Here is a 15,068-nt window from a genome sequence, read left to right on the forward strand (position 1 = left end):
AAAGGGGAGGCTCAGCCTTGTGGGGAGGGCAACAGTTGGGGGGTTGAGTGTGGGCTGTTTACTGGGTGAATTTTTTGGGGGGGGGAAGACAGGATGGGATATGAAGCAATGTGTGTCTCCCTCCAGAGCAGTAGAAGAGGATGAAGGGGGGGAGATTTACCATGAATCCAGATTCATTATTCATGAGCCTGCAGCCCAGAGACTCCAATTTAAATGCTAATGTGGGTGGGGGGGTGGGGGGGCCCTGACTCAGCTGCCCCCCTCACTCCAGTCATAGGCGGGAGACAGTCCTAGCTCCAAGTTCATCAGGGTTTATTGGGAGGTAAAAAGGGAGGAGTGCCCTGGCCACCCACATATCTCCCACAACCCCAGAGTACCAGTCAGTTGAAGGTTCAGCTCAACTGACTCCATCCCTTTCTCTCCAGAGGCAGGAGTCGGCCTGAGCAGCAATGCTCACGGAGGAAGTGGGGGGGCATCCTTCCTCAAGTCCCCCATTTCAGAGGATGATCTGGTTGGTGAAGCTTCGGCTCAGCTCCTTGTGTGGCAACACAATAGAATTCAGGATCAGCACCTCAGCAGGAATTCTAACCCGGCAACCTGCAGGGTGAGTAGAATGGGCACAAGAAGACATCAGGGAAGAAAGGGAGAAGGCATTAGGGTGAGAGCCAGGGGCCACTGGCATCTGGGAGTGACATATATCATCGGTGCCCCAGTCCACTGCCCACAGCTTAGGCAGAGTAGGCAATAAAGGTTTGTTGAATGAAAGCCCCAGCAGGGTATTCATGCCTGGGGCAGTTTCTGGGAATGCCCCTGCTCAGTCACCTTAAATTAGTTCTACACCCAGCACAGAATGGGTGGCAGCTTCCTGTCTCATAAAACTGGTATCAGGGATATTAGCATACACCAGCAGTCTTCGACAGAGCCTTCCCTAGCACCCAACGCTTCTCCCTCCCAACTCCCTGTCCGACCCCAACACAGGAAGTCATTTCCCATACCCAGGATGGTGATGGCTGGCAGTAGCTTCCCATCCCGGAAAAGGCTCTCACTGTCCATTCGAGCCCAAGGATCGTTGGGGTTAGGATCATTGGGAGTACCCTCTACTCGGGCCCATCGTCCTACTATGCTCCCCCAACCTACAATACTGTGCAGCACACACGTGTGCTCCTGTGGGAAAGAAGATGAGGACAGGATCCAGGAAGCAGGCAGAGAACAGACAAAGCTCAGCCCTCTGACCCCCAGAGAGTTGAGACTCCCAGTCCTTGTTGTGCCCCTGTCCCCCTCCCACTCCCATTCCTCTTTCCTATGTGTGAGGCCAACAGCACGGCTCACTGGTGCCGCCTATGGCAATTTCTGCCCACTGCCACCACCCAGCTCAGTCTGAAAGAGAAGTCACAACCATTTTCCTTCCTCCCTGAAAACAGCACAAAATCCTTCTTAGTTTTTTTTCCCCCTAAGGGTTTACTGCTACAAAGTACAAGAAAACATATACAGAAGGGGTTTCCATAAGGGTAAATCCCAATGCTCCATACCAACAACAAGGCCTCACACTTCTTAGTGGCCTCTTTCTTCCTGACAGCTCATGGGGTCTCAGCCTTGTAGGAGGCAGCAAGGTATCACAGACTAGAGTCAGGAAAACTTGAGTTTGAATCCTGCCTCTAGCTGTGTGTGTGACCCTGGGTAAACCACTTAACACTTCAATCTGCAAAATGGGGATAATGATAGGACCCTAGCCACAAGGTTGTTGTGAGGATAAAAGGAGATAATACACGTGAAGGACTTTGCAAACTATGGCAGCCATTATTAGCAGTAACCTGCAATGAGATGAGGCTCTAGTCCTGACCATGATTCCCTCATATGCTCAATCAAGTAGTACAAAAGGACTGTTCCTCTCCTCTCCACCCTAGGGAACATGGGATTTTCACTCAGCCCTCCCATCCCTATTTCCTAGCTCCTTTCTCACAGCCCCGAGTCCCACCACATACCTGCAGAGTCGCTCCATGGAGGACGATGGACTCTCGGAGCCGAACTCCCTCCCCTATAGTCACACCTTCCCCAATGGAGACATTAGGACCAAGCTACGGAGAGAACACAATGTTAGATTTGGAGATTATCAAGCACTACCTCTTAATTTTACAAACGAAGAAACTGAGGCCCAGAGAAACTGGGGCTTAGCTGAGTCACATAGCTAGTTAGTGGCAGAGGCAAGGACTAAAATCATAAAGGACCTCAGAGACAAGAGGTCACTCCCACTATTTCCGCTCCCTAGGCTCCCTGAATCCATGACCCCACTCACCACTGCAGATGAGGCCACCTTAGCCGTCGGGTGGATGAAAACATTTCCTATAAGCAAAAGAGAAAGCCTGGGGAAAAAAATATTCCAAACCAGCCCTAAGAAGGGGAAGGGGAAGGACTGGGGGTCTCAGGTGTAGAAAGATATCAAGAATTATGTTTCAGATGATAAGGGATAGATCAAAAGAGGGCTGTAATCTGAACTGACTCCAGGGAGGAAAAGGGCATTACCTCGGATGCAGGGGCCTCCAGGAATGAGCTGGGCCAGCCGCTCAGGGTGAGTGAGCTGGTATCGGTTCAGATAGAGACGAGAGGCATAAAGAGCAGAACTGCGGTGACAGGGAAGGAGGAGGTCAGAAGCAAACAGGTCTTGAGCCCATCCCCGTCCACCTGAGCTTTCTCCATATGGAATCCCCAGTTTGCACTCCAATAGCAATCTCCCTCTGCTAGCCCCTCCATACCCTGCAGACTTGATTTGACTCCAGATACCATCAGTGAGGTGGACATAGATCTGGCCCTGTCCAGAGAGTGCTGTGAATACATCCTGCTCCAGCCGAATGGTCCCTGCCCCAGGCCAACTGCCTGAAGAGCCATCCCTAAGGGGAATCGGGGAGGTGTTGGAATCAGGGAACAAGAAAGGTTGTGGTGATGCCTGAGGAAGCCCACCACCCTTCCAATCATGTTCTCTAGCCCTGGTGTGAACTGTCCAGGTACTCAGGCACATTCCAAGGACTTGGTGATCTAGAATCATACATCAGACATAGCAAACATGCCTGTGGCCCACAAGACTCCACAAGTGCATCCAAATCAGATTAAAATGTAACTGGGAAATACTTAACAAAATAAATAAAAATACAATATGACATAGATAATGTTCTGATATGGTTTTCTAGGTCAGCTGCAGCCACAGTTTATGCATGGCTTAGTGGGCCCTAGTTTTACCTGACTTTGACCCCTGGGGGCATTAGGGATGAGGCACTCACACCACCACCCAGGGAGATGAGGCAACCACAATGCCACCCTCCATCCTGCTCCTTCCCCAGCGTCTATCCTCCCATGCAGCCCCAACCCTGTGACAAAGCCTGGAGTGGCAAAGACCCAAGAACCGAGATCCCCCTTCGCCTCCGCTACTTTTTCCTTATGCACTCACAGGTCCTAAAGCCCTGGTCAGTTTCTATCCCTCCCCCTGTCCCTGGATTCAGAGACAGACACTCACCCCAGATCAAGGCAGCTGGTGAGGCCAGAAAAAGATGAAGAGGGAGATGGCAGAGACAAAAGACACCCAAAATAAACAGAGAAGCAAAAGGAGATGGAACGACAAGCTGAGGCAGAGGAAGAATGGTAAATGTGAAGGAATGAGGCATGAAATAGGGGCTGCGTGAGATGAGGAAATGGATGTGAGGAGCCCAACACAGGGGATCACAGGAGAATGAAGGGGCCCCAGGCCCTGGGAGCTGAGGTCATGGAACAATACGATCCAGGGACAATCCCAAGGCTGGCTGCAGGTAGGGGCAGGACTCTCAGGTACCAGTGCTGCTGAAGTCACATGACCACGAAGGAATGGGAGAGAACCTCAAATCTCTCCCTCACACCAGTTTCACACAGGATGTGAAACCCAAAGGGGAAGAGGGCAAACAAGATGAAGAGGGAGCAGGAGCTGGGAGAGCACAGACAGGATGGGGACAAGAAGAAAAAGAGCAGGAGGCAGGACAGGACCAGGGAGAGCCTGTCTAGAGGTCTGCATCAAGGACTTGGGAGGCATCTCACAGTTGCTGGTCCTGCTGGTTTCGCTGAAAGACATCACGAAGGGGCTTCAAGGCTTCGGGGGAGAAGAGATAAATGCCACAGTTGATGATGTCACTCACAAATGTGCTTGGTTTCTCCACATAGTGCAAAACCTGAAGGTGGTGAGAAGAAATGGGGAGGGGAGGAGGGGTTGGAAAAGGATGATGACTGCTGCTCGCTAGATTTATGGGGAGTCCACAAGGCCCGGAAACCAAAGGCTTCACTTTAGGACAAATGGTGAGAAGGGACTGACCGCCAAGCTCCCCTAAAGGTCCCTGACCTTGGTGATGCTACTGGGGTTCAGGTTGGAGCAGAGCTCCCCCTGGGGGAGTCACTGAGATTAGCAGCGAAAGCTAGGGAAAGAAATCAAAACCAGAAAATCACTTCCCCCACTCCAAAAAAAAAAAAGAATCACTCTCCCAAGCGCCCAGAGATGGCATCGGTTAAGGGAGCACCCTACAAGAATAAAGTGCAACCCAAATCCCCTAAGGGTAGGGACAGAGAAAAGTCTAGAACTCCAGCGGCCTAGAAAACAGGAGCCAGGCTTCCACCTCCCTCTCCATCTTTGCCTCTCCTTACCTCGTGCGTTTCTGGATTCTCCACAATGCAGCCATAGTTGAGGGACTGAGTCCGGTTTGCCTGAGAGACAGAGACACAGGAGCAAGTCGGGAGGCAGGGCCTTGACTCTTTCTCTTCCATCCCCTATAGCCACGGCACTTCCACAAGAAGCAACTGCCCAGTAAAGGGTGCTGCTTAACCGTGGCCTTCCCTGTACCTCACTCTGAAGGAAGAGCAGCAAGAGGGCCCTCAGGGGCCCAGTGACTTTTCAAGTTACTTCCCTGGGCTAGCTTCTCTTCAATTCCTTATGCTGTCTCAGGTAAGGTGAAGCCCCTTCCCCCCCATCGCTACCCACCCCTGGGATCCCCTCTGAATCATTTCCCAGCCCTTCCATCTCTCTCACCGTGGTGCCAAGGAGTAAGAAAGGACGGGGCTGGCGTCTGTGGGCTTCTAGCATAGCGCCCAGTGGGAAGTCTGAGCAGACATCAGCATTAAGAACGAAGAAGGCTTCAGGACCCCCTGCCAGGATCTGGTCTCGGAAATGATAGAGACCACCCCCTGTACCCAGGGGGGCAAATTCCTGCAGGTACCTGAAGCCCAGAAGATCAGACCCCCCCAGACAAGATCTAATGAGAATCACCCACTCCCTTGGGCCTAAACCCCTGATCCATCTTATTCCCAGGGACATCTCCACTCAAACCATCCCCTCCTGCTCAGACCCCGGAAATTCAATGGAATAAAAAATTCCCACAGAGCCTCCTTTCTTCAGGTTGATAAACTTAGAGATATCTAAGTGGACCCGATGTGGAGGACACTGAGGCAGAATCTGCACTCCCCTCCCACACAAACACTCCCACACACATACACACACACACACACCTGATAGGAAGGTTGAACTCCTGTTGAGCAGCCTCCAAGAAACGTGTCAGGGCTTCATCGGGTTGGTAGAAACCAATGAGGAGAATTTCCTGCATCCCAGGAACCTTTGAAGGCATTTGGGGACAAGGTTAGGAAGAGAGATATTTAGGGTTACAGGGAAAGGCAGGACCGAGAAGGAAGCTATGAATGGAAAGAAAGAAACAAGCATTTATTAAATGCCTACTGTATGCCAGGCACTGTGCCCAGCACTTTGCAAATATTGTCACTGGATCCTCACAACAACCCTTCTGTCTAGGTGCTGTTATTATCTCCATTTTACAGTTGAGGAAACTGAAGCAGAGGTGAAGTGACTTGACCAGAGTCACACTGCTAGTGTCTTGAAGTCACATTTGAACTCAGATCTCCTTGACTCTAGACTTTGCACCAGATAAGAGCAAGGTTGTTGGACTCTCAGAGAAAGGTGAAGGGAAGGGTCCACTCAAGCATATGGGGAGGTCCTGGAAAGAGCATTCCTATGGGGGTCTCTACTGCTTTGGGGAGGTTACCTGGGCACAGGCCTCTATGTGATGCTGGATCATGGGGACTCCCGCCACAGGAAAAAGTGGTTTGGGCACTTCGAAAGACAAAGGGCGGAATCTTGTCCCTGGGGGGAGGGTAAAGGCCTTAGGTTCCTCCCTCTCTCAGTCTCCAGCCCACCAGGATACCCAGCCACCCTCCCATGGTAGAAAGATGGTGGAGGCTACAAGTAGCCCAGCCCATTGTGGGTGGAGGAGTCAGGGCATCACCAACGGTGAGGGGATGGAGAGGAGCCAAGAGGAAACCCAGGACAGATTGCACCCCCTGGGGCTCACCCTTCTGGGGACCTCCGATCAGGATCACCGCTTTGAGCATGATGCAGGTGACCTCCTAATCCCTGAAAACCCCAAGCAGACCCTGTTCACACTCCAAAGGTTCCCAGGTCTCTCTCTTCCAGACCCTGAACCCCAAGTCCTCAAAGTGATCACAATACTGACCCCAGACACCCCAACTTCATTACCCTGAGCCCAAACCCAAACCCATTCAGATGCTGAGCCCCAAAGCTAGGACCCTGGACCCCAACACTGCTCCCACTAGACCCCCCAAATTCCTTTAGAGTCCAAAACCCTAAATCCACGAACCCCCGAAAAGACTCCCGTCAGACACAAGCCGCTGAACCCTAATGAACGCTTTCAGAATGTGAACCCCAACCTCTACAGAACTTGAGCCCCAACACTGCCCCTGAACCCTGACCAACCCCTTCAAATTCTGACCCCCCACAATCTCTACGGACCCCAAGCATGACTTGGTGCAGACTCTGAACCCCGACTGACTCCTTCAAATACAACTCCCCAATCGGTATAGACGCTGAACCCCAACAATGACCTTTTCAAATTCAGGGGACCCCCCCCAAACTCCACAGACCCTGAACCTGACACTGACCCCTCCACAGACCCGGAACTGACTGACCCCTTCAAATTCCCAACCTCGCCGACACGGACCCCCTGCCCCAGGCTGCTCTCCCTCAGGTCCGCACCCCACAGCCCACCTACGCCGACACCCCGCCCCGCGCCTGCGGAGAAGGGGGAGGGTGCGCGAGGAGGGGGGCGTGCACGCGCACGCGCACGCGGGCAGGGGCGAGGGAGCTGCCCCACTCCGGAGTCCCAACTGCCCCTCACATCAATTCGTCGCCCTGGGATTCCTCGACGGTTCCAAAATCCTTCCGCACACGTGTCCTCTCGTACTTCGCGATAACTCCTCCAGAGAGCATGCCGGGAGTTGTAGTTTCCCTTCCTTCCCCATAGGGAGTTACAGAGAGGCGACCTCGGAAGGGGCGGGACGGGGAGAGAATCCGGAGGAGGGCGGGGCCTTATTATTGGGGGCTGAAAATGCGAAAAGAAATTTGTAGATTTGGAGCCGTCAGGCACCTCGTGGAAAATCTAGTTCTAAATTAACCTCTTAAATAAAAGGGGGGAAAATGAGCAGACCGAAGCCCAGAGAGGGAATATAACTTTCCCAAGATCACAAAGCTAATCAGGTCCCCTGACACGCAATCCAGGGCTCTTTCCGCCACCCCACGATGCCTCCCTCCAGGGTGCGAGGTGCAGCGGGGATGCGGGCTCACAGAGCAGGTTCCACGCAAGCAAATAAAGGATAGAAAAAGCCCACCCAGATGGTGTGGGGTGAACGATGGGCGGCCTGACACGAGTAAAGATGTTAATGGAAGAGGAGGAGGAGAAGGAGGGAGGAGGAAGAGGAGAGGGAGGGAGAGAGAAAGGAGAAGTAAAGAAGGGGGAGGAGGAGTGGGATGGGGAGGAGGAGTGGGATGAGAAGGAATGGGGGGAGGAAGAGGGAAAGGAGGAGAGGAGGGGGAGAAGAGGAGGAGGGGAAGAGAAGTGGGATGAGGAGGAGTGGGGGGAGGAAGAGGAGAGGAAAGAAGAGGGAAAGGAGGAGAGAAGGGGGAGGAAGAGTGGGATGAGGAGGAGTGGGGGGAAGAGGAGGGAGGAGGAAGAGAAAGGAAAAGGAGAGGAGGGGGAGAAAGAGGAGGAGGGGAAGAGAAGTGGGATGAGGAGGAGTGGGGGGAGGAAGAGGAGAGGGAGGAAGAGGGAAAGGAGGAGAGGAAGGGGAGAAGAGGAGGAGGGGGAGGAAGAGTGGGATGAGGAGGAATGGGGAGGAGAAGGAGGGGGAGGAAAAGGAGAGAGGAAGAGGGAAAGGAAAAGAGGAGGAGAGGGAAGAGCAGTGGGGGAGGAAGAAAAGAGAGAGGAGGAAGGAAAAGAAAAGGGGAGGAAGGGGAGAAAGAGGAGGAGGAAGGAGTGGGGGGAGGAAAAGGAGAGGGAGGAAGAGTGGGATGAGGAGGAGTGGGGGAGAAGGGGGGAGGAAGAGAGAAAGGAAAAGGGGAGGAGGGAGAGAAAGAGGAGGAGGAGTGTGGGGAGGAGGAGGAGGGCAGGAGGAAAGGGGAAGAATGTGACGAAGAAGAGGAAGGGGAGAGGGAGGAGAAAGAGAGGGGGAAGGAGGAGGGTGAGGAGGAGGAAGAGACTAGGACAGGGCCACCTAGACCTGAGGCTTTCATTTGGTGATGGAGAGTATTAGAACTGGAAGGCACCTTAGACTCGATTCTATTCCAAGGTGTCATAAGATCATAGCTTAGAGCTAGAAAAGACCTTAGAAATCAACCCCCCCCCATTTTGCAGGCGAGGAAACTGAGGCACAAAGGTTAGTTAACCTGTTTTCTCTCCTTTTATAGGTGATAAATGCTTCTTTATTGAAGATGAAGAAACTTTGGTTCAGACAATAGTTAGTACTTATATAGCTGCATGGTTTGCATATTTTACATGTTATTTCATTTTTTCCATGCTATTTCATTTGATCCTCATAACTTTAGGAAGTAGGTGCTATTATTATTCCCACTTTATAGATGGAGAAACTGAGGTTTAGAGAGGTTAGTGTGACTTGCCTAGGATCACACAGCAGGATACAAACTTGACAAGCTTACCATTCTCTCCTCTGCACCACTAATTGCTTGACTAAGTGACTTTCCCAGGTAACACAGCAATGTTAGAGTCGGCACCTCCCCTGAAGCTTCTGTCCAATGTTCTTTCCACTACACCAGGTAGCAGCCTAAATGAGTACTAAGATCCCTTCCAGCTCTGACATTCTGTGACCCTCGCTAGTATGATATACGGAGGCGGAGGAGCTAGGTCTAGCTTGGGAAATGGGACTCCCCTTTCCCCCTACCTCCCCATAGGAAAATGACACAGGGAACGTCAGAGTGACCATAACTTTATTATCCTCCGGCCGAGAAAGAAAGGATGCTGTGACAGCCCTGGCACCGGGGCCGCGGACGAAAGGTCCGAAGATTTCCCTCAGGAGACATCCAAGCGGGCGAAACTCTGGTCCATCCCCAGGCTGTTCTCCACGTAGACCTCATACTTGCCGCTGTCCTCAGCTGTGGCCCGGCGGATGGTCAGCGAAGTGTTAGTGCTGCCGATCTCGTAGTACACCCTGGAAGAGAGCGGGTGGGAGGATATCTGTGCTGGCCGTGCCCCAGGCCACCACTAGCAACCCCTACCCGAGGCCCCACCCAGAGCTCCATCCTCTGCCCAGAGCCCTATCTCTCGCCTGTCATCCTCTTCAATGTCCAGCCCGTCCTTGGTCCATCCTACATCAGGAGGTGGCTCGCCCAGGATTTCTGCGGTCAGCGTCACCGTGGTTCCTTTGCGCGCCTTGGTATTGTCTGGTCCCTTCTTGATCTTCGCTGGGACTGTAGGGTATGTGGGGAGGAAACCGATAAGGGGACGAAAGGATGAAGTTTTTCCCTCTCCGCCTCCTCTCCCGGAACGTGCCCATCATGGGATTTGAAGCTGAAAAGGACCTTACAGTCCAATCTCTGTTCAAATTCCAGTCTTGTGGATAACTGTGTGACCCGGGGCAAGTCACTCAACCTCTGAGCCCCAAAGGTTCTCATTTGTAAAATGAGTATGCTAATACTTGCATCAACTAATTCACTGGGTTGTTGTGAGGAAAACACTCTTTAAAATCTTCAAGAGCTAGAAAATATGTAGTATGTATCTACAGACGAAGATGATGTGATGTGGAAAGTTAGCACACTTCCTCAGTCCCTGTGGGGAACGTGAAGTCAGGAAACTTCTTGTGACCTTGGGTAAGCTGTTTTAATGACCTTTGTAATACTACCTGCCCACCCACCTCGCAGGCTGGCGGTGAGGATCGAGGTGGTATGCCGGGGAAACGAGTGTGTTTAGGAAAAGCCCGAAATGCCTAACCAACTCCAAGTGCAGGTGGATGTGACTAGGGACCTAGAAGGTCGTACCTTCAACGAGTATCCGCGCAGAGTCCGAGCACTCGCCGAAGGGATTGGACACGTTGATGCTATACTGGCCCAGATCTGCTAGTTCTCCGTCGCGCACCACCAGCGCCACCACGTCGGGGTCCTCGAAGACGTAGCGGTACTTGGGCCCATCACGGAGCTCCTTGCCGTCTTTGCTCCAGCGGATAAAAGGGTCAGGAAAAGCCGAGATCCGACAGGAGAGTTTCGCTGCGCTTCCCTCAATCAGCACGACGTCTTGCAGAGGCTGCAGCACGCGTGGTGGCCCCTTCTCTTTCAACTCTTTCCGGGACCTGTTCAGGTCAATGCCAGTCTCGATCCCGTCCCTTTCTGCGCAACTCCAGACCAATCCTCCCCCCAAAACAGACGGATCACCAGGCGGGTTCCTCTTCCAGTCTTTCCTCAAACTATTGACACCATACCCTAATTCAGAACCTTTTCTTCATTTGACCTCTGGGTCATAGCCCATGTCCTCAGTAGGACTCTTTCTGACCCAGATCAAACCCACTCTCCTGACCACCCCACCCCGCGTGTCTCTCTCTCTCTCTCTCTCTCTCTCTCTCTCTCTGTCTCTCTCTCTCTCTCTCCTCCCTCCCTCCCTTCCTCCTCGCTTTCTCAGAGATGTCCTACTGACCCTTGGAACGTCCTAGGTCACTCAGGACCGACCCCAAGACATTCCCACCTCCTCACCTGTGGCCCCGGTAAGAGGCCTGGATGCGGATGGCAGCGCTCTGCACCTTGGGGTCATTGATGTCCAGGGTGCAGCCTGGAGGTGGGGCTGCCGGCTTCTTGGCTGGAGCTGCTTTGGACATCTGGGGGAGCAGATGGTGACCATGGAATTCAAGGCCTAGTCAGAAACTTTTCCCCAATACCCAACCGTTCCCTCCCAGAGCAGAAACTGAATGGGACACTGCGGGGTCCAAACTCACCACTGAGCTGGGGGCAAAGGGACCAATAGAAAGGGTCGACGGGCTAGGTTAGCGTTCCGCGCGGAGTCCCCAAGACAGCACAGGACCGGACGGGGAGGGCAGGTGGCCCCGCGCCCCTGGCTTTATATACATCTCCCCTCCTCGCCTTCTTTGGCGTGGTAGCCCCTGGTCCCCCCGGGACCCCAGTCTTCGCCTACCCAGCCCGAGCTGGATCCTTATTTAGCCCGAGGAGGCCAGGGATGCTGGCTCAGCCGTCGCTGCTAAGTCGTAGGGGGAAACCCGAGTGCCACTGGGACCCTCATAGCGTCAGCTACCCGACAGCTGGACAGAGAGACACCGCCCTGCCTCCTGTCCCCCCACCCCCAACGGCAGAACACTTGGGGAGCTTAGAAGCAGAAAGTGCAATTCTCTGAGTGAAGTTCGAGTATACCCACTCGACCAATCACAAGAGGTTAACAGCACCACTCTGCCCAATCAGGCAGAGCCCTCGGTGCCCAGACCTGAGCCAGTCTGAACTTTCTGCCCAGGAGCTTCCAGTTCTGCTCTCCCCCACCCGCAGCACCAACCAATGGGCTGATAGGAGGACACGGGGAATGGGCGGGAGGTCCGGCCCCCACCCTCCAGCTAATACACACGCTTTTCTGTACCGTTTTCAGAGTATTGGGTAAGCCTGGATCAGATGGTTTTCTTGAGGATAATAGGTGTAGCCACTACCCGCCCCCAGCTCCATTCCCTACCTCCTTTAGAGAAGCAATGTGCTATAATGGAAATATCACTGGATTTTGGAATCAGAGAACTTGGGTTGTTTCCTCAGCTGTAAAATGAAGAAAGTTAAACTAGGTAACCTGAAAGGTGCCTTCCATTTCTACATGCATTATTCTATGAACCTACGATATTTCCTCAACTGATGACCTGTGTGACCTTGAGCAGTTCACTTGCTAGGTGTGCAAGAGATAGTGCTGGGCCTGGAGTCAGGAAGACCTGGAATTCAAATGTGGCCTCAGACACCAACCTTCCTGTGTAACCCTGGGCAAGTCTCTGCCTCAGTTTCCTCAATTGTAAAAACACTTACCTCATAGGGTTGTTGTGAGAATCAAATGAGACATTTGCAAAAAGCTTAGCATAGTACCTGGCACATAGTAGTAAGCTTGTTCCCTTCCCCTTTATTTCTTTGGGCCACAGCTTCCTACTAGTTTTGGCTTTGTAATATTAGATCTAACATTTCTCGGCCGTGTGACTGTGAGCAGATCATTTAACCTATTTGAGCATCAGTTACCTCATCTGGAAAATGGGTGGTTGTGAAGAAAATCCTATATAAATGTGAGTCATAATTATATGTAACCTCATCCTTTGGTCTTGGTCTGACTGAATAATGAGGAGAGTCAGGATGTCTGGGGAAACAAAACAAAACCACCTGAGGGACTAAGTCTGAGTATGGGATGGAGAGGCAGAATGTTATAGTGGAAAGAAGACTGGATTTGGGGTCAAAGAGCTCAGTTTCAAATCCCGTATGAACCTGGGAAAGTGATTTCCTAATCTCTAAAATGAGCGGGTTATATATCAAATTGTGTAGGGAATGGGAAGGAAAGAGAGAGAGATTTTGGAATTCAAATTTTAAGAAGAAGAATGTCAAAAAATTGTTTTTACATGTAACTGGGGAGAAAATAAAATATTATTTAAAAAAGAAAAAGAAAAAGGGAGGAGACAAATGGATATCTATGCTCTCTTCCAGCCCTAAATCTCTGATGACCTTTGTGACCTCAGGCTGAAAGGGACCTCAGAGGCCATCTAATTCAATCCCTTCATTTTATAGGTGAAGAAACTGAGGCCCAGGGAAATGAAGTGATTTGTCCAAGGTCACATAAGTAGAAATCACTAGAACTGGGATTTGAACCCAGGTCCTCTGACTCTATAGCTCTGTTTGACTATGCAGTGGAAGAGTCTTTCCTCTCCATTCTGATAGGGGAAAATGAAATCCCTTCCTTCATCTAAAATGCTAATAGTTTATAATTCTCTTCACCAGAGTTCAAAGAAGGGCTTGTCTGAGCTGGGGCAGAAAGCCTGGGAACTCTTGTGGGGGAGCAGCTGGATTCTAGTGGCAGGAAAGAAAATTGCCAATTAATGCCTTTTCCAAGTCATGAGTCTCTTAATGGTCATTGAACCCATTTCCATTCGGGTGATGGTTTTTGTTTTTCTTTTTGTTTTTCTCCTTCACCCAGGGCAGAATCATCAAGGCTAAGGAAGAAGCACAGGTAGGAGAGGAGGGTGTTACTGCATCAGGCTATCAGGTTGTAACACTACTCAGCCCAAACCCCAAACTCCAGGGCACTTCCAGGTTGGACCGGTCAGTGTTATGGTCCAGCTCTGGATGACCAAGCTAGGAGCCAGAAATCTCTTGATGGGTTAGAGAATGAGATGAAATTAATAGAAGTAAATGTAGAGTTCCTGAGCTCATTTAAAAATGTATATATGATATATATTATACATTATATTATCATACAATATAATAATATTGCATATTATAATATATAATACAATTATATACAATATATTTATATATTACAATCATATGTTCTATATAATGTGTGTGTGTACATACTGCAAGTTGAGTATAAGCCAATGATGGGATGTGTCAGTCAAAAGCTAATGCCTTCTATTTTTTTTAATTTTCTTTTTTGAGTATATAATGTATTTAATTTTAGTTTTCAACATTCACTTCCATCAGATTTTGAGTTTTAAATTTTCTCCCCTTCCCTCTCCTCCCCCCTCACCAAGATGGCATGTAATTTGATATGGGCTCTACTTATACATTTATATTAAACGTATTTTCACATTAGTCATGATGTAAAGAAGAATTAGAACTAATGGGAGGAACCACAAGAAAGAAGAAACAAAACAAAACAACAAAAGAAAAAGAGAGCAAATAGTATGCTTCCATATGCATTCAGACTCCAAAGTTCTTTGTCTGGATGTGGATGGCATTTTCCATCGTGAGTCTTTTGGAGTTGTCTTAGATCCTTACATTGCTGAAAAGAGCTAAGTCTATCAAAGTCAGTCGTTGCACAATGTGGCTGTTACTGTGTACAGTGTTCTCCTGGAAGCTAATGCCTTCTAGATTGCATTGAGAAAAATAGGGCAGGGCCATATCCCTGGTCAGATCATCTCTGGAGTACTGTGTTCAGTGCTTGCTGCTACACTTTAGACAAACCGAGGCACATCCAGAAGTCAACTAGGATGGTGAAAGTTCTGCAGAAAAGTAACCGAGGATGTTTCAACTGGAGATGTCTTAGAGGGGCTATGATGGCTCTCTTTAAGATTTTGAAGGAATAAGACTGCATCTGCTTGCCCCCCAGGGAGGGCAACTAGGTGTGGAAATGGCAGAGAATTGAAAATGTAGGTTTGATATAAGGAAGTGTTTCCAAACAATTAAAGCAATCCCAAAATGGAATGGGCTGGTGGGGGAAATAGCAGGTTCCCCCTCACCAGAAGCCTTTAGGTAGTGGCTGGCTTGCTAAGGATACTTTAGAGGGTATTCTTGGTCAGGCAAAGAGCTTCCATAAACCTCTGCTACATCTCCTCATCTGTAAAATGGCCTCTGGGATCCCTTCCCATGGACAGAATCAAGATGCCCGCCTGAGCAGCAGCTCAGAATAGCCAGGCCTGGGGTGCAGAAAGGGATGGGGGCACAGAACTGATCCCTCCAGGCATCTTGCAGCTATTCAGGACCCATATAAACCTTGGGCTCAGCCCTGCCAGGTTTCATGGGATAC

At 50.7% G+C, this 15,068-nt stretch overlaps 2 protein-coding genes across 6 annotated transcripts; both read right to left on the reverse strand.

Annotated features, from left to right (window-relative positions):
• Nucleotides 1-295: 295 nt before the first annotated feature.
• Nucleotides 296-7,261, reverse strand: GMPPA (GDP-mannose pyrophosphorylase A). 5 transcript variants are annotated; one of them, XM_027873813.1, is made up of 13 exons: nucleotides 7,206-7,261; nucleotides 6,363-6,424; nucleotides 6,057-6,154; nucleotides 5,512-5,615; nucleotides 5,036-5,222; nucleotides 4,654-4,713; nucleotides 4,057-4,187; nucleotides 2,751-2,885; nucleotides 2,521-2,618; nucleotides 2,294-2,340; nucleotides 1,983-2,075; nucleotides 996-1,164; nucleotides 296-597 (listed from the first exon to the last, which is right to left on the reverse strand). In XM_027873813.1, exons 2-13 carry the CDS (start codon nucleotides 6,400-6,402, stop codon nucleotides 497-499), a joined length of 1,263 nt encoding a protein of 420 aa, XP_027729614.1. In that variant the 5' UTR covers nucleotides 6,403-6,424; nucleotides 7,206-7,261; the 3' UTR covers nucleotides 296-496. The 5 variants fall into 5 exon arrangements, with proteins under 5 accessions (XP_027729614.1, XP_027729613.1, XP_027729615.1 ...); XM_027873812.1 differs by lacking the exon at nucleotides 7,206-7,261 and adding an exon at nucleotides 7,076-7,129; XM_027873814.1 differs by lacking the exon at nucleotides 7,206-7,261 and adding an exon at nucleotides 7,080-7,101.
• A 2,128-nt stretch (nucleotides 7,262-9,389) lies between these two features.
• Nucleotides 9,390-11,181, reverse strand: SPEGNB (SPEG neighbor). The gene is made up of 4 exons (XM_027873525.1): nucleotides 11,060-11,181; nucleotides 10,355-10,662; nucleotides 9,646-9,787; nucleotides 9,390-9,528 (listed from the first exon to the last, which is right to left on the reverse strand). Exons 1-4 carry the CDS (start codon nucleotides 11,179-11,181, stop codon nucleotides 9,390-9,392), a joined length of 711 nt encoding a protein of 236 aa, XP_027729326.1.
• Nucleotides 11,182-15,068: the final 3,887 nt, after the last annotated feature.

The sequence above is a fragment of the Vombatus ursinus genome, unplaced genomic scaffold, assembly GCF_900497805.2.
Source record: "Vombatus ursinus unplaced genomic scaffold, bare-nosed wombat genome assembly UNPS02014802.1, whole genome shotgun sequence".
Lineage (NCBI taxonomy): Eukaryota > Metazoa > Chordata > Mammalia > Diprotodontia > Vombatidae > Vombatus > Vombatus ursinus.

What these genes read in the sequence shown, in the direction of transcription:
- SPEGNB (XM_027873525.1), bottom strand. Translation starts at nt 11,181, where the DNA reads ATGTCCAAAGCAGCTCCAGCCAAGAAGCCGGCAGCCCCACCTCCAGGC. An exon ending in GCCTCTTACCGGGGCCACAG is followed by an intron (nt 10,663 to 11,059) that starts GTGAGGAGGTGG and finishes TGACCTGAACAG; the next exon opens with GTCCCGGAAAGAGTTGAAAG. An exon ending in TGCGCGGATACTCGTTGAAG is followed by an intron (nt 9,788 to 10,354) that starts GTACGACCTTCT and finishes CATACCCTACAG; the next exon opens with TCCCAGCGAAGATCAAGAAG.
- GMPPA (XM_027873813.1), bottom strand. Translation starts at nt 6,402, where the DNA reads ATGCTCAAAGCGGTGATCCTGATCGGAGGTCCCCAGAAGG. An exon ending in ACATAGAGGCCTGTGCCCAG is followed by an intron (nt 5,616 to 6,056) that starts GTAACCTCCCCA and finishes ATGCCTTCAAAG; the next exon opens with GTTCCTGGGATGCAGGAAAT. An exon ending in TCTTACTCCTTGGCACCACG is followed by an intron (nt 4,714 to 5,035) that starts GTGAGAGAGATG and finishes TCTGTCTCTCAG; the next exon opens with GCAAACCGGACTCAGTCCCT.